Raw genomic sequence first — 21,718 nt, 5'->3', positions numbered from 1 at the left:
CTCTCTCTGTGTCTCTCTCTCTCTGTGTCTCTCTCTCTCTCTCGTCTCTCTCTCTCTGTGTCTCTGTCTCTCTCTCTCTGTCTCTCTCTCTCTCTCTCTCTCTCTCTCTCTCTCTCTCTCTCTCTCTCTCTCTGTGTCTCTCTCTCTCTGTGTCTCTCTCTCTCTCTCTCTCTCTCTCTCTCTCTCTCTCTCTCTCTCTCTCTCTCTCTCTCTCTGTGTCTCTCTCTCTGTGTCTCTCTCTCTCTGTGTCTCTCTCTCTCTCTCACTCTCTCTCTCTGTGTCTCTCTCTGTGTCTCTGTCTCTCTCTCTCTCTCTCTCTCTCTCTCTCTCTCTCTCTCTCTCTCTCTCTCTCTCTCTGTGTCTCTCTCTCTCTGTGTCTCTCTCTCTCTCTCTCGCTCTCTCTCTCTGTGTCTCTCTCTGTGTCTCTCTCTCTCTGTGTCTCTCTCTCTCTCTCGCTCTCTCTCTCTGTGTCTCTCTCTCTCTCTGTGTCTCTCTCTCTCTCTCTCTCTGTGTCTCTCTCTCTCTGTGTCTCTCTCTCTCTGTGTCTCTCTCTCTCTCTCACTCTCTCTCTCTGTGTCTCTCTCTCTGTCTCTGTTTCTCTCTCTCTTTTCTTGATTTGTTTTTTATTTTCCATTACTCATCAATCTAGCCAAATTACTTCCATGCCAAGAGAGAGATAGGGAGGGAGGGATAGATGGAGGTAGAGGGGAATAGAGATGAGGTGAGTTGTTTGTTCCTAGAAGGATGTGTACTCTGTATGTATGTTTAATTAGTGTGTGTGTGTGTGTGTGTGTGTGTGTGTGTGTGTGTGTGTGTGTGTGTGTGTGTGTGTGTGTGTGTGTGTGTGTGTGTGTGTGTGTGTGTGTGTGTGTGTGTGTGTTGCAGTGCGTGACAGGGTGAGGACTAAGATGGAGAGAGACATTTTGGTGGAGGTCAATCATCCCTTCATCGTTAAACTGCACTATGGTGAGTTAGCCAATCACAGCTTAGTACTACAGTGAGGTAGCCAATCACAACACAAGTCCTCTGGTAACCAATCAGATGTCTCTCCTCAGCGTTCCAAACAGAAGGGAAACTCTACCTCATCCTGGACTTCCTACGAGGAGGAGACCTCTTCACACGACTGTCTAAAGAGGTGAAGGCGTGTGGTGTGTGTGTGTGTGTGTGTGTGTGTGTGTGTGTGTGTGTGTGTGTGTGTGTGTGTGTGTGTGTGTGTGTGTGTGTGTGTGTGTGTGTGTGTGTGTGTGTGTGTGTGTGTGTGTGTGTGTGTGTTTGGGGGGGGGGTTTCACCCTCCTCTCCTCTCTGTGTGTAGGTGATGTTCACAGAGGAGGATGTAAAGTTCTACCTGGCAGAGTTGGCCCTGGCGCTGGACCACCTTCACAGCCTGGGCATCATCTACAGAGACCTCAAACCAGAGAAGTACATACACACACACAAACACACATACACACTCAGATTGTGTGTGTTGTTTCGTATCTTTGTCTAAAGATCCATTTCTGTCCTTTCAGCATTCTGCTAGACGAGGAGGGACACATCAAGCTGACAGGTGGGTAATATCAGACCTGTGTGTGTGTGTGTGTGTGTGTGTGTGTGTGTGTGTGTGTGTGTGTGTGTGTGTGTGTGTGTGTGTGTGTGTGTGTGTGTGTGTGTGTGTGTGTGTGTGTGTGTGTGTTGTGTGTGTGTGTGAGAGTGTACTCTATGGATCATGTGTGTATTCTCACTGCAGACAATAAGGAGTCATGAGAACAAGCTTTACTCCTCTCTCTCTGTGTGTGTGTGTGTGCGTGTGTGTAGACTTCGGCCTCAGTAAGGAGTCTATAGACCATGAGAACAAGGCCTATTCGTTCTGTGGGACGGTGGAGTACATGGCTCCGGAGGTGGTCAACAGGAGAGGCCACACCACCAGTGCTGATTGGTGGTCCTACGGCGTGCTCATGGTGAGAGGGGCGGGGCCACACACCTTATATGGTTTATTTACCAGTTCCTTATTTGGGTTGTGTTACAGGTTGTAGTTAGGTTGTTTGTGTTGTAGTTAGGTTGTTTGTGTTGTGTTACAGGTTGTAGTTAGGTTGTTTGTGTTGTGTTACAGGTTGTAGTTAGATTGTTTGTGTTGTAGTTAGGTTGTTTGTGTTGTGTTACAGGTTGTAGTTAGGTTGTTTGTGTTGTAGTTAGGTTGTTTGTGTTGTGTTACAGGTTGTAGTTAGGTTGTTTGTGTTGTAGTTAGGTTGTTTGTGTTGTGTTACAGGTTGTAGTTAGGTTGTTTGTGTTGTGTTACAGGTTGTAGTTAGGTTGTTTGTGTTGTGTTACAGGTTGTAGTTAGGTTGTTTGTGTTACATGTTGTAGTTTGGTTGTTTGTGTTGTAGTTAGGTTGTTTGTGTTGTGTTACAGGTTGTAGTTAGGTTGTTTGTGTTACAGGTTGTAGTTAGGTTGTTTGTGTTGTAGTTAGGTTGTTTGTGTTGTGTTACAGGTTGTAGTTAGGTTGTTTGTGTTGTGTTACAGGTTGTAGTTAGGTTGTTTGTGTTGTAGTTAGGTTGTTTGTGTTGTGTTACAGGTTGTAGTTAGGTTGTTTGTGTTGTGTTACAGGTTGTAGTTTGGTTGTTTGTGTTGTAGTTAGGTTGTTTGTGTTGTGTTACAGGTTGTAGTTAGGTTGTTTGTGTTGTAGTTAGGTTGTTTGTGTTGTGTTACAGGTTGTAGTTAGGTTGTTTGTGTTGTGTTACAGGTTGTAGTTTGGTTGTTTGTGTTGTAGTTAGGTTGTTTGTGTTGTGTTACAGGTTGTAGTTAGGTTGTTTGTGTTGTGTTACAGGTTGTAGTTAGGTTGTTTGTGTTACAGGTTGTAGTTAGGTTGTTTGTGTTGTAGTTAGGTTGTTTGTATTGTAGTTAGGTTGTTTGTGTTGTGTTACAGGTTGTAGTTAGGTTGTTTGTGTTACAGGTTGTAGTTAGGTTGTTTGTGTTGTAGTTAGGTTGTTTGTGTTGTGTTACAGGTTGTAGTTTGGTTGTTTGTGTTGTAGTTAGGTTGTTTGTGTTGTGTTACAGGTTGTAGTAAGGTTGTTTGTGTTGTGTTACAGGTTGTAGTTAGGTTGTTTGTGTTGTAGTTAGGTTGTTTGTATTGTAGTTAGGTTGTTTGTGTTGTGTTACAGGTTGTAGTTAGGTTGTTTGTGTTGTAGTTAGGTTGTTTGTGTTGTGTTACAGGTTGTAGTAAGGTTGTTTGTGTTGTGTTACAGGTTGTAGTTAGGTTGTTTGTGTTGTAGTTAGGTTGTTTGTGTTGTGTTACAGGTTGTAGTAAGGTTGTTTGTGTTGTGTTACAGGTTGTAGTTAGGTTGTTTGTGTTGTAGTTAGGTTGTTTGTGTTGTGTTACAGGTTGTAGTTAGGTTGTTTGTGTTGTAGTTAGGTTGTTTGTGTTGTGTTACAGGTTGTAGTTAGATTGTTTGTGTTGTGTTACAGGTTGTAATTAGTTTGTTTGTGTTGTAGTTAGGTTGTAGTTAGGTTGTTTTGTTGTAGTTAGGTTGTTTGTGTTGTGTTACAGGTTGTAATTAGATTGTTTGTGTTGTAGTTAGGTTGTAGTTAGGTTGTTTGTGTTGTAGTTAGGTTGTTTGTGTTGTGTTACAGGTTGTAGTTAGGTTGTTTGTTTTGTGTTACAGGTTGTAGTTAGGTTGTTTGTGTTGTAGTTAGGTTGTTTGTGTTGTAGTTAGGTTGTTTGTGTTGTAGTTAGGTTGTTTGTGTTGTAGTTAGGTTGTTTGTGTTGTTGTGTTGTAGTTAGGTTGTTTGTATTGTAGTTAGGTTGTTTGTGTTGTGTTACAGGTTGTAGTTAGGTTGTTTGTGTTGTAGTTAGGTTGTTTGTGTTGTAGTTAGGTTGTTTGTGTTGTAGTTAGGTTGTTTGTGTTGTAGTTAGGTTGTTTGTGTTGTGTTACAGGTTGTAGTTAGGTTGTTTGTGTTGTAGTTAGGTTGTTTGTGTTGTAGTTAGGTTGTTTGTGTTGTAGTTAGGTTGTTTGTGTTGTAGTTAGGTTGTTTGTGTTGTAGTTAGGTTGTTTGTGTTGTAGTTAGGTTGTTTGTGTTGTGTTACAGGTTGTAGTTAGGTTGTTTGTGTTGTAGTTAGGTTGTTTGTGTTGTAGTTAGGTTGTTTGTGTTGTAGTTAGGTTGTAGTTATGTTGTAGTTAGGTTACTTGTGTTGTGTTACAGGTTGTAGTTAGGTTGTTTGTGTTGTAGTTAGGTTGTTTGTGTTGTGTTACAGGTTGTAGTTAGGTTGTTTGTATTGTAGTTAGGTTGTTTGTGTTGTTGTGTTGTAGTTAGGTTGTTTGTGTTGTAGTTAGGTTGTTTGTGTTGTAGTTAGGTTGTTTGTGTTGTAGTTAGGTTGTTTGTGTTGTGTTACAGGTTGTAGTTAGGTTGTTTGTATTGTAGTTAGGTTGTTTGTGTTGTTGTGTTGTAGTTAGGTTGTTTGTATTGTAGTTAGGTTGTTTGTATTGTAGTTAGGTTGTTTGTATTGTAGTTAGGTTGTTTGTGTTGTGTTACAGGTTGTAGTTAGGTTGTTTGTGTTGTAGTTAGGTTGTTTGTGTTGTAGTTAGGTTGTTTGTGTTGTAGTTAGGTTGTTTGTGTTGTAGTTAGGTTGTTTGTGTTGTGTTACAGGTTGTAGTTAGGTTGTTTGTGTTGTAGTTAGGTTGTTTGTGTTGTGTTACAGGTTGTAGTTAGATTGTTTGTGTTGTGTTACAGGTTGTAGTTAGGTTGTTTGTGTTGTAGTTAGGTTGTTTGTGTTGTGTTACAGGTTGTAGTTAGGTTGTTTGTGTTGTAGTTAGGTTGTTTGTGTTGTGTTACAGGTTGTAGTTAGGTTGTTTGTGTTGTGTTACAGGTTGTAGTTTGGTTGTTTGTGTTGTAGTTAGGTTGTTTGTGTTGTGTTACAGGTTGTAGTTAGGTTGTTTGTGTTGTGTTACAGGTTGTAGTTTGGTTGTTTGTGTTGTGTTACAGGTTGTAGTTAGGTTGTTTGTGTTGTGTTACAGGTTGTAGTTAGGTTGTTTGTGTTGTAGTTAGGTTGTTTGTGTTGTGTTACAGGTTGTAGTTTGGTTGTTTGTGTTGTGTTACAGGTTGTAGTTAGGTTGTTTGTGTTGTGTTACAGGTTGTAGTTAGGTTGTTTGTGTTGTAGTTAGGTTGTTTGTGTTGTGTTACAGGTTGTAGTTAGGTTGTTTGTGTTGTAGTTAGGTTGTTTGTGTTGTAGTTAGGTTGTTTGTGTTGTGTTACAGGTTGTAGTTAGGTTGTTTGTGTTGTAGTTAGGTTGTTTGTGTTGTAGTTAGGTTGTTTGTGTTGTAGTTAGGTTGTTTGTGTTGTGTTACAGGTTGTAGTTAGGTTGTTTGTGTTGTAGTTAGGTTGTTTGTGTTGTAGTTAGGTTGTTTGTGTTGTGTTACAGGTTGTAGTTAGGTTGTTTGTGTTGTGTTACAGGTTGTAGTTAGGTTGTTTGTGTTGTGTTACAGGTTGTAGTTAGGTTGTTTGTGTTGTAGTTAGGTTGTTTGTGTTGTGTTACAGGTTGTAGTTAGGTTGTTTGTGTTGTAGTTAGGTTGTTTGTGTTGTGTTACAGGTTGTAGTTAGGTTGTTTGTGTTGTGTTACAGGTTGTAGTTAGGTTGTTTGTGTTGTAGTTAGGTTGTTTGTGTTGTGTTACAGGTTGTAGTTAGGTTGTTTGTGTTGTAGTTAGGTTGTTTGTGTTGTAGTTATGTTGTAGTTAGGTTGTTTGTGTTGTGTTACAGGTTGTAGTTAGGTTGTTTGTGTTGTGTTACAGGTTGTAGTTAGGTTGTTTGTGTTGTGTTACAGGTTGTAGTTAGGTTGTTTGTGTTGTGTCTCTCCCAGTTTGAGATGCTGACCGGAACGCTACCATTCCAGGGGAAAGACCGCAAGGAGACCATGAACATGATCCTCAAGTGAGTCTCTTTGACAAGGTTGACCATTATCATCTCACTGGAGTAGTGTGTGTGTATTCTATGCCAGCAGTTCCCAACCGTTTCTATTCCGGGGACTAGCAAATCACTGTCAAAAGGTATTTTCTATTCCGGGGACTAGCAAATCACTGTCAAAAGGTATTTTCTGTTCCGGGGACTAGCAAATCACTGTCAAAAGGTATTTTCTATTCCGGGGACTAGCAAATCACTGTCAAAAGGTATTTTCTGTTCCGGGGACTAGCAAATCACTGTCAAAAGGTATTTTTTGTTCCGGAGACTAGCAAATCACTGTCAAAAGCTATTGAGGACCACCAATGTTATCAGTGAATGTAACAGATTAAAGGCCTATTATTAACATGAGAAAAAAGGTTATGTAAAATTACTTATAATACTGTTAACAATCACAATTGTTTTTATTTTTGGAAGAAAACAAATCTAATAAAAAACTCAGAAGGTCTGTGGACCACAGGTTATAATGCTGAGGCAACCCAGGAGAAAGAGAGGGGGATTCATATTACAAGAGGTATTTGGAGCACTCAGCAGGAGGGCAGGATGGATGAACAGACTATAAGAGTGATAAAAGCAGATAATGGAGCTAGCTAAGTGGAATGTTTGACATTTATGACGGAAAGGGGGAGAGAGATAAGGAGAGTATGAGAGAGAAGGAGAGAGGGAGGGTGGAGGAGGAGAGAGATGGAATGAGAAAAAGAGGAAGGGTGCAGGAAAGGGAGAGGTGGAATGGGTGAGAGATATTTGAACACAGAGAATCATTTATCTCTCTCTCAGGGGAAAATGCTGAGAATGTTTGTTTGTCTCTCTCGTCTGCTGAGATCGTTTCTGTAAAACGCTGAGTTAGTTTCTTGTATGTATTACTGTATACTGTATAATGGACTTTAGCATTCAATCAGACTGAATACAGGTTGATATATGACGACCGTGTCAATATCCGCACTCTTTAATGTTCTCTATTTCCCCCTCTATCACTGCCTTCTCCTCTTCTGTATTCCTACCTGTCTTTCTTTACCTCTCTCTCTCTCTGTCCCTCTCTCTCTGTCCCTCCCTCTCTCTCTGTCCCTCTCTCTCTCTCTCCCTCTCTCTCTCTCTGTCCCTCCCTCTCTCTCTCTGTCCCTCTCTCTCTCTGTCCCTCCCTCTCTCTCTCTGTCCCTCCCTCTCTCTGTCCCTCTCTCTCTCTCTCTGTCCCTCCCTCTCTCTCTGTCCCTCTCTCTCTCTCTGTCCCTCTCTCTCTCTGTCCCTCCCTCTCTCTCTGTCCTTCTCTCTCTCTCTGTCCCTCCCTCTCTCTCTGTCCCTCCCTCTCTCTCTGTCCCTCCCTCTCTCTCTGTCCCTCTCTCTCTCTCTGTCCCTCCCTCTCTCTCTGTCCCTCCCTCTCTCTCTGTCCCTCTCTCTCTCTCTGTCCCTCTCTCTCTGTCCCTCCCTCTCTCTCTGTCCCTCTCTCTCTGTCCCTCTCTCTCTCTGTCCCTCCCTCTCTCTCTCTCCCCTCCCTCCCTCTCTCTCTCTGTCCCTCCCTCTCTTTCTGTCCCTCTCTCTCTCTCTGTCCCTCTCTCTCTGTCCCTCTCTCTCTCTCTCTGTCCCTCTCTCTCTCTCTGTCCCTCTCTCTCTCTGTCCCTCTCTCTCTCTGTCCCTCCCTCTCTCTCTGTCCCTCCCTCTCTCTCTGTCCCTCCCTCTCTCTCTGTCCCTCCCTCTCTCTCTGTCCCTCTCTCTCTCTGTCCCTCTCTCTCACTCTGTCCCTCTCTCTCTCTGTCCCTCCCTCTCTCTCTGTCCCTCCCTCTCTCTCTGTCCCTCTCTCTCTGTCCCTCCCTCTCTCTCTGTCCCTCTCTCTCTCTCTGTCCCTCTCCTCAGGGCTAAGTTGGGGATGCCACAGTTTCTGAGTCCAGAAGCCCAGAGTCTCCTGAGGAACCTTTTCAAACGCAACCCTACTAACAGGCTAGGTAACACAATCTGATCTTAGGTCTGGGTTACCTTTTCCCCCTAATGGTTAAAGGTAGGATTGGGGGAGTTTATATGATCCTAGATTTGTGTTGAAGTGTAACTTCTTGTTCTGATCTCTGTAGGAGCCGGCCCAGACGGAGTGGAAGAGATCAAGAGACACCACTTCTACTGCACCGTAGACTGGAACGTGAGTGATGAGACGTCTCTTCTCACTGCGTTTCAGACGCTGTAGTGTCAGTATATACCATATCATGTGTTCTCTATCTCTGTGTGTAGAAACTGTTCCGTAGAGAGCTCCACCCTCCCTTCAAACCTGCTACAGGACGACCTGACGACACCTTCTATTTCGACCCAGAGTTCACTGCTAAAACACCCAAAGGTACACACACACATCTCTCCGTTCCTCCACCTGTCAATTACTCATCATCTGTTGAATTTCAACCGCTTGCTTGTCTTCTGTGTGTAGATTCCCCAGGTGTTCCACCCAGTGCCAACGCCCACCAGCTGTTCCGAGGATTCAGTTTCGTAGCCATAACAACAGAAGAAGAGGCACAACCACTACAGGCTACAATAGTAAAGGTATACATACATACATACATACATACATACATACATACATACATACATACATACATACATACATACATACATACATACATACATACATACATACCTACATACCTACATACATACATACATACATACATACATACATACATACATACATACATACATACATACATACTTACACACACACACACACACACACACACACACACACACACACACACACACACACACACACACACACACACACACACACACACACACACACACACACACACACACACACACACACACACACACACACACACACACACACACACACACACATACGAGCCATGCATGAAATTTAGGCCACGGCCCTACCCTTGCTTGCGACATTCAGGCCTTACTCTGCCCTGGCTCGATTGCTTCTGCCAAATTTACGGCCCTGCCCAAACACGTAATCAGAAATAACTTTCTCTCTGCTCATCTTTGTCTGTCCCCCGCTCTCTCCCTGCGCTGCTCCATCTGCTCTCTGTGTGTGAGTATCCACAGCAACAGCTCCGCTTGGCTGCTCACATGACGAGAGAGACAGAGGCTGAGAGAGACTGAGGCTGAGAGAGCTGTTTGGTAGCTCTAAACTCTGATAAAACTCACGGAATATTATTATTTTCTGTGAAATTATCTCTCCTGTCGACTCGGACAATGTTCTTGTCTTATATTTTCTGAGGTTGAAGCACTTCTGACACCATTTTATCATCGTAAGATATGACTGCAGACACTGCGCTGCAGTGCTCTTAACCCTAACTCCTAACTCCTAACCCTAGCTCCTAACCCTACTCCTAACCCTAACTCCTAACCCTAACTCCTAACCCTAACTCCTAACCCTAACTCCTAACCCTAGCTCCTAACCCTAACACACACAGTCTTGTTATGTGTAGTTTGACATCTGTGTTGCTCATGTGTTTACGTAGCAGCTCTGTGTTGCACAGAAATGTGTCTCAGTTTTCTGAAGCATATGAAATGAAGGAGGATATAGGACTGGGATCATACTCTGTCTGCAAACGCTGCATACACAAGACCACTGGCATGGAGTACGCAGTCAAGGTGAGACACACAGCAGAAAGCATTGATATTGCCCATTGATTGTTAGTATTCAGAGCTATACATACATAAGTGGTCTTGGTTTCAACTCCAACACATGTTTGTGTGTGTGTGTGTGTGTGTGTGTGTGTGTGTGTGTGTGTGTGTGTGTGTGTGTGTGTGTGTGTGTGTGTGTGTGTGTGTGTGTGTGTTGCACCCAGATCATCAGTAAGGCTAAGAGAGATCCAACGGAGGAGGTGGAAATTCTACTGAGATACGGACAACATCCCAACATCATCACACTGAAGGACGTGAGTCTCACACACACACACACACACACACACACACACACACACACACACACACACACACACACACACACACACACACACACACACACACACACACACACACACACACACACACACACACACACACACACACACACACACACACACACACACACACACACACACACACACACACACAGGTACAGCTATAACCCTGTTGTCTCTGCTGTAGGTGTTTGATGATGGCAGGACAGTGTATCTTGTCACAGAGCTGATGAAGGGAGGAGAGCTGCTGGATAAGATACTGAGACAGAAGTTCTTCTCAGAGAGAGAAGCTAGTGCTGTCCTATACACCATCACCAAGACTGTTGAATACCTACACGTACAGGGGGTAAGTGTATTTCATGTGTTTGTGTCGTTCAAGGACTTTGACACATTTCTGAGCCTCAATACTTTCTTTTTACAGCATACCTAGTTCTCATTCAATGTGTCGACGTGGGTGTGATTGACTGATTGGTTGATCATTTACCAGGTGGTGCACAGGGACCTGAAGCCCAGTAATATCCTGTATGTGGATGAGAGTGGGAACGCTGAGTCCATCAGGATCTGTGACTTTGGTTTTGCCAAGCAGCTGAGAGCTGAGAACGGCCTGCTGATGACGCCGTGCTACACAGCTAACTTTGTAGCTCCAGAGGTATGTACCGTGACTCTCTCTCTGATGTTCTCTATGTGTGTGTACCCTCTCATCCACTAATCACACAGTATGTGTTTACTAGGTGTTGAAGAAGCAGGGTTATGACGCTGCCTGTGACATCTGGAGTCTGGGAGTCCTACTCTACACCATGCTGACAGGGTAAGACTGTGTCTGTTTTATATGTATGAATATGGTTGTTTGTGTATTTGCAATTGTTTACCCTTCTCTCCGTTACTTTCCTCTCCAGGTTCACTCCATTTGCCAATGGTCTAGAGGACACTCCAGAGGAGATCCTGGCTCGGATCGGCAGCGGGAAGTTCTCTCTGACCGGAGGGTACTGGAATTCTGTCTCAGCCGAGGCCAAGGTACACACACGCCGAAGCCAAGGGAGTGTTACCGACATTCAAACACCATATTCAATGGGGGATAATGTTGTAATGTTTTTGAACTCTGACCTGTAGGAGCTGGTGTCTAAGATGTTACACGTGGACCCCCACCAGCGTTTGACGGCTGGCCAGGTGTTGCGTCATCCCTGGGTCACACAACGAGACCAGCTGCCCAAATTCACACTCACCAGACAGGATGCTCCACACCTGGTCAAGGTAACACACACTCTGTCCCACTATATTTTGTATTTTTCATATACAGTGGTGTGTGTTGCAATATTTTAATGACTTCAAATAAAGTTTGATTTGATTTGTGCAGGGCGCCATGGCAGCAACCTACTCTGCCCTCAACAGGAACGTTCCACCTGTCCTGGACCCTGTGGGATGTTCCACTCTGGCCCAACGGAGAGGGGTGAAGAAACTCACATCCACTGCCCTCTGACCTTTAACCTTTCACCTCGGACTTATAACCTTGCTGGAGGTCTGTTCAGACAGACGGGCAGACTTGGTCCCTCAGGTGACCTGGACAGAACTCTGATGCACCTGGGACCCCTCTGACCCTTCTGTGTGAGGAACTAACCCAGTGGTTTCCCCCCTGGTGCCAGAGATAGAGTATGCAGGCTTTAGAACCAGTTAGGGCTAGAACTACAGCCTGTAGCTCTGTTGGACCAGGGCTGGTGGTGACCACTAACATTGTATCGTCTCTCCAGTCTTTGCTTTGTACAATCAGCGTTGCCTCTAGATACTCAAGAGACACGTGTCAGGAACATGAATGTGCTGTATATAGATGTATGTGTGTATGTACTTCTGGGAACATTTGAGAGATACCTGCATATGCATTTAAGACCCAATTTATGATGAACTGTATAACTGTAGCTCTGTGTGTAAACCTTAAGTAGCCTCTTTAGTGACCGAGTCATTACAGGGACAAAACTAGTGATGTCATCAGAGTGAGAGCAAATGGGACCACTGACGATGCCCCCTATATTGAGACAAGCTCCTCCCAGTCAGCCACAACATCCAATCAGAGTGACGGGATTGAGGTCCAATCATGGCTTTGGTTAGGCCAGTCTGGGTACCGCCTACCCTGTCCACACCAACTCAGCTCTGCAGCTTTACTAAGGTAAACATTATCCTGGACCAGTGTTAAGCGGTGGTTAGCTGGGCAACGAGTCTGTGGCTTTTGCCCAGTGTGCATGTTGCTGCCTTATACAGTGTCCTCTGTAATTATTATTTTGTCTTCTATTGGCTCTATACTCAATAAGTTTGGATTTAAAATCAAACAATGACTGAGGTGAAAGTGAAGACTGTCAGCTTTCATTCGAGAGTATTTTCATCCTTATCCAGGTGAACCGTTTAGAAATTATAGCCCTTTTGTAATTGAGACAAATTCACTTGTGTGTATTTTCTAAGCAGTCAAAAGTTAAGTATTTGGTCCCATATTCATAACACGCCTACATCAAGGTTGTGACTCTACAAATTTGTTTGATGCATTTGCTGTTTGTTTTGGTTGTGTTTCAGATTATTTTGTGCCCAATAGAAAATAATGTTAAAGAATGTATTGGGTCATTTTGGAGGGACTTTGATTGTAAATAATAATAGAATGTTTCTGAACACTTCTACATTAATGTGGATGCTACCAATATTACAGATAATCATGAATATATCGTGAGTAATGATGAGTGAGAAAGTCACAGATGCAAAAATATCATACCCATAAGACATGCTAACCTCTCACCATTACAATAGCAGGGGAGGTTAGCATGCATACAAATGCTAACCTCCCCTGTTATTGTAATGGTGAGAGGTTAGCATGTTATATTTTTATTTACAATAAAAGTCCCTCCAAAATGACCCAATACATTCTTTAGCATTAATGTATATTGGGCACAAAATAATCTGAAACAAAACCAAAACAAACAGCAAATGTATCCAACAAATGTGTAGAGTCACAACCTTGATGTAGGCGTTGCTATGAATATGGGACCAAATACTGAACTTCAACTACTTTAATACACACAAGTGAATTTGTCCCAATACTATATACAGAAAGGGTACTATATACAAAAAGTACTGTCAGTTCTAAACGGTTCAACCGATAGGGATGAAAATACCCTCTAAATAAGGCAACAGTCTGCACTTTAACCTCATGGTCATGGTTTGATTTCCCAATAATCCCGGAGGACACTGTATTTCCTGGTTCTGAGGAGCATTTGAATGGATGAAGCTGTGAAGAGACTGAGTCTGGCACTGAACTGAACTGTCAATACTGTACTAGTACAGCACCTCAGGGTTCTGGGAGATGAAATACAATGCATTTTAGAAATCCATTCACTAAGTCATGTAAGCACACAGGTGGGGGTGGGAGAAGCACTTGGATGTAGAAATATGTGGCTGGAACAGACATGATATTTTCTGATGAATTTAACCTGCTGTCTGGAATGATATGACAGTGTGGAGGTAATCCAGTATGTTACTGTCTGGGCCTGCTGGCACATGCTGACTTCTTGTCAATCCCTTTAAAGCGCTGTCTGTCTAATAGAATGAAGAAAACTGTAGCTATCAATGACTTGTAGCGGTATTATTGAACTCATGATCTGATTCTGGATCAGTAGTGAACTTCTACCTATTCAATTTCTCTCCCGCTGCTCTTCTGGATGTGTTGTAACACACACGGTCTTTGAGTTTCTGATTGACTGTTAAGTGTTTAGCTGTAAGGTTGTGTGTTTGAGCAGTTTGTATGTTGTTTTGAGAGTAGATGAGATGCATTGCTTCTCTCTTTGGGACGGTTTCCTGGACACAGATTGCACCTTGTCCTGGACTTTAAAAAAATTCAATGGAGAATCGGTCCAAGACTAGGCACAATCTATGTCCGGGGAACCAGCCTTTTGTGTCCCAGTCTCTTTCCCCTGTCCCTGTGGAGATACAGTGTCCTTCCATCCATCCTGCTGCTACCGTCTCCTCTCTCTGGTTTTGTATCTCAGTGGAGTCACAGTAGGACTTTGTATTGAACATAATAAACAGGCCTTCAGTACACGACTGTGTTTTTCACTGACCAGTAAATACCATAGAAAGGCGTTTTATTCAGAGAGCATGTCAATAGTGTAGAGAACAAAGCATCAGACATGCAGTAATGGAACCAGTCGACATCAAAGTGCTCCTTGTTGGGCAGGGCTACAGTGTCATTCGGGTTCATCTCTATTGGCCAGAGAAAGTTCACTTGGCTTCCTATAGGACCAGAGAGTTGCTACTGTATACATGGGGTGTATTCAGTGAGGCGAAACATTCTTGTTGCAGATAGAAATGTAATAGAGTTGACACTATACCCTATCCTCCATGACAGACAACCCATATGTTTCACAAAGTATTTGTTCTATACAAAACATTTCTATGGCTATGTTGCACCCACTAAACCTACCCATAGTGCTGAACTACTCACCTTGGACTACTGTAGGAAATAAACAAGTGCAGATAAAGAGAAAAGTGCAGAACCAGAAGGAAAAATGGATTCAACCTCAAAGGACCAGGAATGGTCTAATAATACATCTCAACACCATCTCAACACCAACATTAACTCAGAAGCACTAAATTACATTTGATAAATGTGTGACTATCCCATTTTAACTAAAGATAATTACAGTTAATGTGTAAGACAACTCTATAGATTAAACTGAATTCTCTCTATATTAGATTATGGATAGAAGGCTAAATGCACATCGTATATGATATTATGGGGCTTATAAAGGGCTTACAACATTTTAAAGACACCTGGCCTTCAAGGTAACAGTGACAAACAAATACTGTACATATGGCTCAGTCTTTTCAGTTTCCATCTACGTGAGCTGGTACCCGTGTCTCACTGGGCTGGCTCCAGGGGGGCTGCTCTCACCTGGGGCCAAAGCCAGGCCACTGGTACTTTTCAGCTGGCATTTACATAATGGCTAACTGTGAACTTTAACACCTTCTCAAAGAGCAACTGTTTTGATGATGCAGAGGTTGTTGATTCTGCTACTACTGTCATTTCTCCTATTCGCTCTGTATCGATAAAACAGTTAATCTCCTGTAAAAACCAAGTATTAGATGTCTCTATTTAGAGGATTTGATCCCAGTCTCAGTGTTCTCCTGTACAGAAATAGTCACTGATAAAGTTCCCAGGTCAGTTGTTCATGTCAGAGGGAGGGGTATGGTTATGGGACAAAGAGGGGTTAAAGCACAGATTGAGATTCTATTTCTATGGTTATAAGTTCTTCTTTGATGTCTTGTAGATGGGCGTGGTTATCTTGTAGATGGGCGTGGTTATCTTGTAGATGGGCGTGGTTATCTTGTAGAGAGGCAGGGTTGTTGTGTAGAGGGGCTGTACTATGATTCATTGTATTATCAGGTTTGTTGAGTTTCCCAGACCGCTGGTCTAGCTGCTCCTGGTTTCGTCTGAGAGAATGGTTTCTCAGATGGGCAGTGAGGCCCCTCTGGGTCAGCTGGTAGACGCGACACTCATAACAGTAGTAGGGTGTCACGGACAAGTGTCTAACCTGATGTTTTAGGAAGCTGTCGATCGAGTTAAAGGTTTTTCCACAATCCTCACAGTGTGGGACCCTGCCCGGGTGTTCCAAGTCATAGTGCTTTTTAGTTGTATACTTTCGCAGGATCTCCAGGGAGCAGAAGGAGCAGCGGAACGTCAACTTGTGGACACTGGTATGACAACGAGAGTGCTTGTCCAGGCTAGTTTGGTTTCTGTAGTATATGTTGCAGAGTGGGCAGAAGAATTTCTTCTTATGGCTGGGTTGGTATTGATTCTGCTGCACCTGGGCTGTCAGGTAAGCATCATAGGCCTTCATCTTCTGCTCCTGGGATTTCTGGGCTTTCTGGACTTTCTGGGCTCCCTGGGATTTCTGGACTTTCTGGGCTCCCTGGGATTTCTGGGCTTTCTGGACTTTCTGGGCTCCCTGGGATTTCTGGGCTTTCAGGTAAGCATCATAGGCCTTCATCTTCTGCTCCTGGGCTCCCTGGGATTTCTGGATAGTCTCCAAGGCCTTCTTCTTCTTCTTGTCATCCTTTACACGGTGGAAGCGGATGTGAGTCCACAGGGACCTCTTAGTTGTGTAGTGTTTGGGGCAGAGTGGCACTGGGCAGGTGTATTTTGCATCATTGCAGCAGCCGGTCTTGTGCTCCATTAACTCACTTCGGGACTGGAAGGTGTTGCTGCACTGTGGGCAGCGGAACCCTGCCACTCTCTTCTTTCGCTTCTTCTCTTCTTCCTCCACAGTCTGACCTTTCTGTCTCTCCCGCTCTTCCTCCCTCGCCCTCTCTGCAATCATCTTCCACTCATCTTCCTCTGTTTTCTTCCTCTCTTGCTCCCATCTCCACCACTGCGGCCCCGGGAGCTTTTTCCGTCTCCCTTTTTTCACCCACATCCCTTCCATTCTGCCCTCTCCCCTCTCCTCTATCCTCCATCCCTCCTCCTCCTTCTCCTCCTCCTCCTCCTCCCCTAACACATATTCCCTCCATCCCTCCTCCTCCTTCTCCTCCTCCTCCTCCTCCTCTAACACATATTCCCTCCATTCCTCCTCCTCTGGTTTTGAGTTTTCTATCACAAACACCTCCACTTCATGCGCCGTCACATTCATTTTCTCCATCATCCATTCTTTCATTCTGCCCTTTCCCTTCATCCCCTCTTCCCTGTGAATCTCTGTTACCATGGCATCATAGCCTCCATCTTGGTGAGAGTGTTCCATCCCATACTCTCCTCCCTCTTTCTTCCTTTCTCCTGTGTGTGAGTCTCCTATTTTCACCACTCTAATCTGGTCATAGCTCCCTGCAATGCTCACGTCCTGCCCAACATTTTCCTCTTTGATTGAACTAAACGACTTCTTGATTGAACCCAACAAATTGTGTGAGCGATTCACCTGAGAGTCCACCTCCCTGTCCACTGGCTCCTCCTTGATGCCAGTCTTTCTTACTTCCAACATCCCAGTCCCCTTTGCAGTCTCAGTGGACACCTGTGAGATGGACAAGAAGTGTTTCATTATTTCATTTAAGTTACAGTGTTTGGGCTACACTTGGTTTAAGAAACTGTAGGCTAGGCCTGGAAGACACATCTTATATGGCCATAAAGTTTAAGAACAAAAAAATACTATAAGAATAAAAAATATGATTTGGTGGTGGTGTGGAGTGGGAAAGGGTAGCCTAGTGGTTAGAGCATTGGACTAGTAACCGGAAGGCTGCGAGTTCAAACCCCCGAGCTGACAAGGTACAAATCTGTCGTTCTGCCCCTGAACAGACAGTTAACCCACTGTTCCCAGGCCGTCATTGAAAATAAGAATGTGTTCTTAACTGACTTGCCTGGTTAAATAAAGGTACAATAAAAAATAAAATAAAAAAGGTGAAAGACATGAACTACTTAATTGGCGGCAAAATGTTTAAAGCATTGCGCCGTCATCTTCTTTACTATAGGGCAATTCCATGGTAACAGAATTGTGCTGAAACTTAAATTGTTCACTTAAAATGTATGCCACACAAAAACCCATCGATTTCAAAAGTTTAACAAACCATAAAACTATGCACAAGGACTACTTTTAAACAAGTACACTGATTTTTACAATAACACATTTACTGGAAGAACTGTCAAGATGCCAAGTTTGGTCAACATTTTGGCAAGTGTTAATATTAGTTGGCAACGGTCTTTATGTTAACATATTAACGTATTTTGATGTATTTCTAATACCTTTTAAGACTTTTCTTGCAGATGTTTTCTAAGACCTCTTTTCCATCTGTTTGACCAGAAATCAAAGCCTTTGCTTACTAAAAAAAATTGGGATGGAAAATGGTTGAAAAATGTAAATATGCCTTAAAGCCCACACCAGTAGAAAGTAGAGGTCGGCCGATTAATCGGGGTGGCCGATTAATTAGGGCCGATTTCAAGTTTTCATAACAAATCGGTAATTGGCCTTTTTGGACGCCGATTATGGCCGATTACATTGCAATCCACGAGGAGACTGCGTGGCAGGCTAATCACCTGTTACACGAGTGTAGCATCAAAAGAGCCTTGTGGCTGCTTGCTAGCATTAAACTTATCTTATAAAAAACAATCAATCAATCTTCACATAATCACTAGTTAACCTAGTAATATCATCATCCATATGTAGTTAACTGGCTTGTCCTGCGTTGCATATAATCAATGTGGTGCCTGTTAATTTATCATCGAAACACAGCTTACTTCAACTTCGCCAAACAGGTGATGATTTAACATTAGCGCATTCGTGAAAAAGAACAATCGTCACACAAATGTGTCTACCATAAACAGCAGTCTTTCTTAAAATCAATACAAAGTATATATTTTTTAAACCTGCATATTTAGTTAAAAGAAATTCATGTTCGCAGGCAATATTAACGAGGGAAATTGTGTCACTTCTCTTGCGTTCAGTGCAAGCAGTCAGGGTATATGCAGCAGTTTGGGCTGCCTGGCTCGTTGAGAACTGTGTGAAGACCATTTCTTCCTAACAAAGACTAATTAATTTGCCAGAATTTTACATAATGACATAACATTGAAGGTTGAGCAATGTAACAGCAATATTTAGACTTAGGTTTGCCACCCTTTCGATAAAATACAGAACGGTTTGAAATGATGCTCTCATTTCTGTGTGTTTATTATGTTAGAATTAAGTCTATGATTTGATAGAGCAGTCTGACTGAGCGGTGGTAGGCAGCAGCAGGCTCGTAAGCATTCATTCAAACAGCACTTTACTGCATTTGCCAGCAACTCTTAACAATGCTTGAAGCACAGCACTGTTTATATGACTTCAAGCCTATCAACTCCAGAGATTAGGCTGGCAATACTAAAGTGCCTATTAGAACATCCAATAGTAAAAGATAAATGAAATACAAATGGTACAGAGAGAGATGGTTGACGGGTCATAATTCCTGTAATAACTTGCGGCTGAACTTGAAAGGGGTTCCTTTGTTATTTTACCGTTCATGTCTTCCATAGAGAAGGTCTTTATCTACTTCAAATATGGTCTGTGTTTCGTGCAGGCTTACACTGCCTCAGCTTTTTGATACTCATGTAAATCTCGCTAGAATAAGGTAGCGTTTGTCAACATATTTTCATAAATCCACTCTACAAAAAATATTTGCCTATATTTAGCCAATATTGATCAGAGTTACCTTATCCTATGGATATCTACACAGTTATCAAATTGGCAATTGTTGTAAACCTAAAGGAAACACAGACCTTATTTGAAGTGAATCTAAAAACATCCTGTGGAATAAATGAATGAATTAACCGCATTTCAGATTTATTTTGCTGGAAGGTGTCATGGGAATTATGACTCACACTTTGGTAGTCAATTATTACCATGCACATTATTAAAATAGGATTTCCTGCATATAGAAATTACAGTTTTTGTTTTATGATTCAAACAGTTGAGAGTATGTATGTGTCTCCTAGCAGACACTTCAGTATCCTTGTCACTTCAGAGAGCTGTGTGTGTGTGTGTAAAATTATATGAATTTTACAGATGGCAGAGAAAAGCAGAGAACCAGTGTGGGACTATTACATTGAATTGGCACCAGGGAAAGCAAGGTGTCTTATTTGTGATAAAGAGGTCAGCAACAGCTAAATCAAAACATACCACTAACCTGGGGAAATCACCTTAGGAACACCCATCCAAAAGCCCATAAGGAATCACCTTAGGAACACCCATCCAAAAGCCCATAAGGAATCACCTTAGGAACACCCATCCAAAAGCCCATAAGGAATCACCTTAGGAACACCCATCCAAAAGCCCATAAGGAATCACCTTAGGAACACCCATCCAAAAGCCCATAAGGAATCACCTTAGGGACACCCATCCAAAAGCCCATAAGGAATCGCCTTAGGAACACCCATCCAAAAGCCCATAAGGAATCACCTTAGGAACACCCATCCAAAAGCCCATAAAGAATCACCTTAGGAACACCCATCCAAAAGCCCATAAGGAATCACCTTAGGAACACCCATCCAAAAGCCCATAAGGAATCACCTTAGGGACACCCATCCAAAAGCCCATAAGGAATCGCCTTAGGAACACCCATCCAAAAGCCCATAAGGAATCACCTTAGGAACACCCATCCAAAAGCGCATAAGGAATCACCCTAGGAACACCCATCCAAAAGCCCATTAGGAAGCAATGATGAAAAAAGCTACAGGAAGAAGGATACAGACACGTCAGACATCGCAGGCTACAATCTTACAACTGTTTAATAAACAAGCAAAATGGCCAAGAAGATGGATGAAGCAATTATTGAGATGATTGCCACTGACAACCAGCCATTCACAGTGGTGTCTGATGTTGGTTTTCCGAGGCTGAACCCTGGGAATTTTGAAGACTCATGTTAAAAGGAACCACCAGCTTTCATATGTTCTCATGTTCTGAGAAAGGAACTTAAATGTTAGCTTTTTACATGGCACATATTGCACTTTTACTTTCCTCTCCAACACTGTTTTTGCATTATTTAAACCAAATTGAACATGTTTCATTATTTATTTGAGACGAAATAGATTTGATTAATGTATTATATTATGTTAAAATAAGTGTTCATTCAGTATTGTTGTAATTGTCATTATTACATACATGTAAAAAATTGTCTGATGAATCAGTATCGTTTTTTTTGGTCTTCTAATAAATCGGTTTCGGCGTTAAATCTTTTTTTTCTTTATTTTTATTTTTTAATTTTTTAATCGGTCGACCTCTAGTAAAAAGCCACTTTTTCTAGCTGAAAGACGATGGCCAGAGCTTACCCAGGATGCTGCACAACAACTTAGGTTGGGCTTGAAGTGACAAACCCGAACTCCACGCTTCGTGCAAATTCATGCCAATGCCTTATCTTTTCCTATGAAATTATGTGTAAATTATTTTTAGCCTCTGTTTCATTTCAGGGCTGGGTTTTATTTGAATGGTACCACCCACCATCATGGCATTGTTTATTAATCATAAACACCTGCAAAGTTTGAGTCGCAACTGAGCTGAGCAATATAATAGATAACCTTTGGCAACAGCAAAGATGATGGATAATTAAGCAATAAATGCAGGAGTGGGTGTGGTATAATTACATTGGTAACCAGTTTATAATATCAATAAGGCACCTCGGGGGTTTGTGGTACACGGCCAATATACCACGGCTAAGGGCTGTTCCTACGCACGGCGCAAGGTGGAGTGCCTGGACACAGCCCTTAGCCGTGGTATATTGGCCACGTACAACAAACCCCCGAGGTGCCTTATTGATATTGTAAACTGGTTACCAATATAATTAGAGCAGTTAAAATACATAGTCATACCCCTGATACGGTCTGATATACCAGGCTGTCAGCCAAATCAGCATTCAAGGCTCGATCCACCCATTTTATAAATGAAGATGCAATATATACACAAAAGTATGTGGACACCCCTTCAAATGAATTGATATGCCTATTTCAGCCACACCCGTTGCTGAAAGGTGTATAAAAACGAGCACACAGCCATGCAATCTCCATAGACAAACATTGGCAGTAAAATGCCTTACTGAAGAGCTCAGAGACTTTCAACGTGGCACTGTCATAGGATGCCACCTTTCCAACAAGTCAGTTTGTCAAATTTCTGCCTTGCTAGAGCTGCCCCGGTCAACTGTAAGCGCTGTTATTGTGAAATGGAATGAATCACGCTTCACCATCTGGCAGTCCGACGGATGAATCTGGGTTTGGTGGATGCCAGGAGAAGGCTACCTGCCCCAATGCATAGCGCCAACTGTACAGTTTGTTGGAGGAGGAATAATGGTCTGGGGCTGTTTTTCATGTTTCGGCCTAGGCCCCTTAGCTCCAGCGAAGGGAAATCTTAGCACTACA

At 42.8% G+C, this 21,718-nt stretch overlaps 1 protein-coding gene across 1 annotated transcript in view; it reads left to right on the top strand.

The window, feature by feature from the left end:
* The window catches only part of LOC123991286 (ribosomal protein S6 kinase alpha-3-like), a 37,915-nt gene extending 25,231 nt beyond the window's left edge, over window positions 1-12,684 (top strand). The window contains exons 5-22 of the mRNA XM_046292727.1: window positions 886-966; window positions 1,056-1,135; window positions 1,314-1,420; window positions 1,510-1,547; window positions 1,796-1,938; window positions 5,829-5,899; window positions 7,775-7,863; window positions 7,987-8,051; window positions 8,141-8,243; window positions 8,331-8,468; window positions 9,393-9,517; window positions 9,715-9,804; window positions 10,016-10,174; window positions 10,316-10,477; window positions 10,560-10,636; window positions 10,725-10,842; window positions 10,939-11,079; window positions 11,183-12,684. Coding sequence (XP_046148683.1) covers window positions 886-966; window positions 1,056-1,135; window positions 1,314-1,420; window positions 1,510-1,547; window positions 1,796-1,938; window positions 5,829-5,899; window positions 7,775-7,863; window positions 7,987-8,051; window positions 8,141-8,243; window positions 8,331-8,468; window positions 9,393-9,517; window positions 9,715-9,804; window positions 10,016-10,174; window positions 10,316-10,477; window positions 10,560-10,636; window positions 10,725-10,842; window positions 10,939-11,079; window positions 11,183-11,305 — 1,910 coding nt within the window. The 3' untranslated portion in view covers window positions 11,306-12,684. The remainder of the gene's footprint in view (window positions 1-885; window positions 967-1,055; window positions 1,136-1,313; window positions 1,421-1,509; window positions 1,548-1,795; window positions 1,939-5,828; window positions 5,900-7,774; window positions 7,864-7,986; window positions 8,052-8,140; window positions 8,244-8,330; window positions 8,469-9,392; window positions 9,518-9,714; window positions 9,805-10,015; window positions 10,175-10,315; window positions 10,478-10,559; window positions 10,637-10,724; window positions 10,843-10,938; window positions 11,080-11,182) is intronic.
* The last annotated feature ends 9,034 nt before the right edge of the window (window positions 12,685-21,718 follow it).

The sequence above is a fragment of the Oncorhynchus gorbuscha genome, linkage group LG12 (genome assembly GCF_021184085.1).
Source record: "Oncorhynchus gorbuscha isolate QuinsamMale2020 ecotype Even-year linkage group LG12, OgorEven_v1.0, whole genome shotgun sequence".
Classification (NCBI taxonomy): Eukaryota; Metazoa; Chordata; class Actinopteri; order Salmoniformes; family Salmonidae; genus Oncorhynchus; species Oncorhynchus gorbuscha.
Note: the sequence above shows the minus strand (reverse complement) of the source record. Positions and strands in the feature narration are given on the sequence as shown.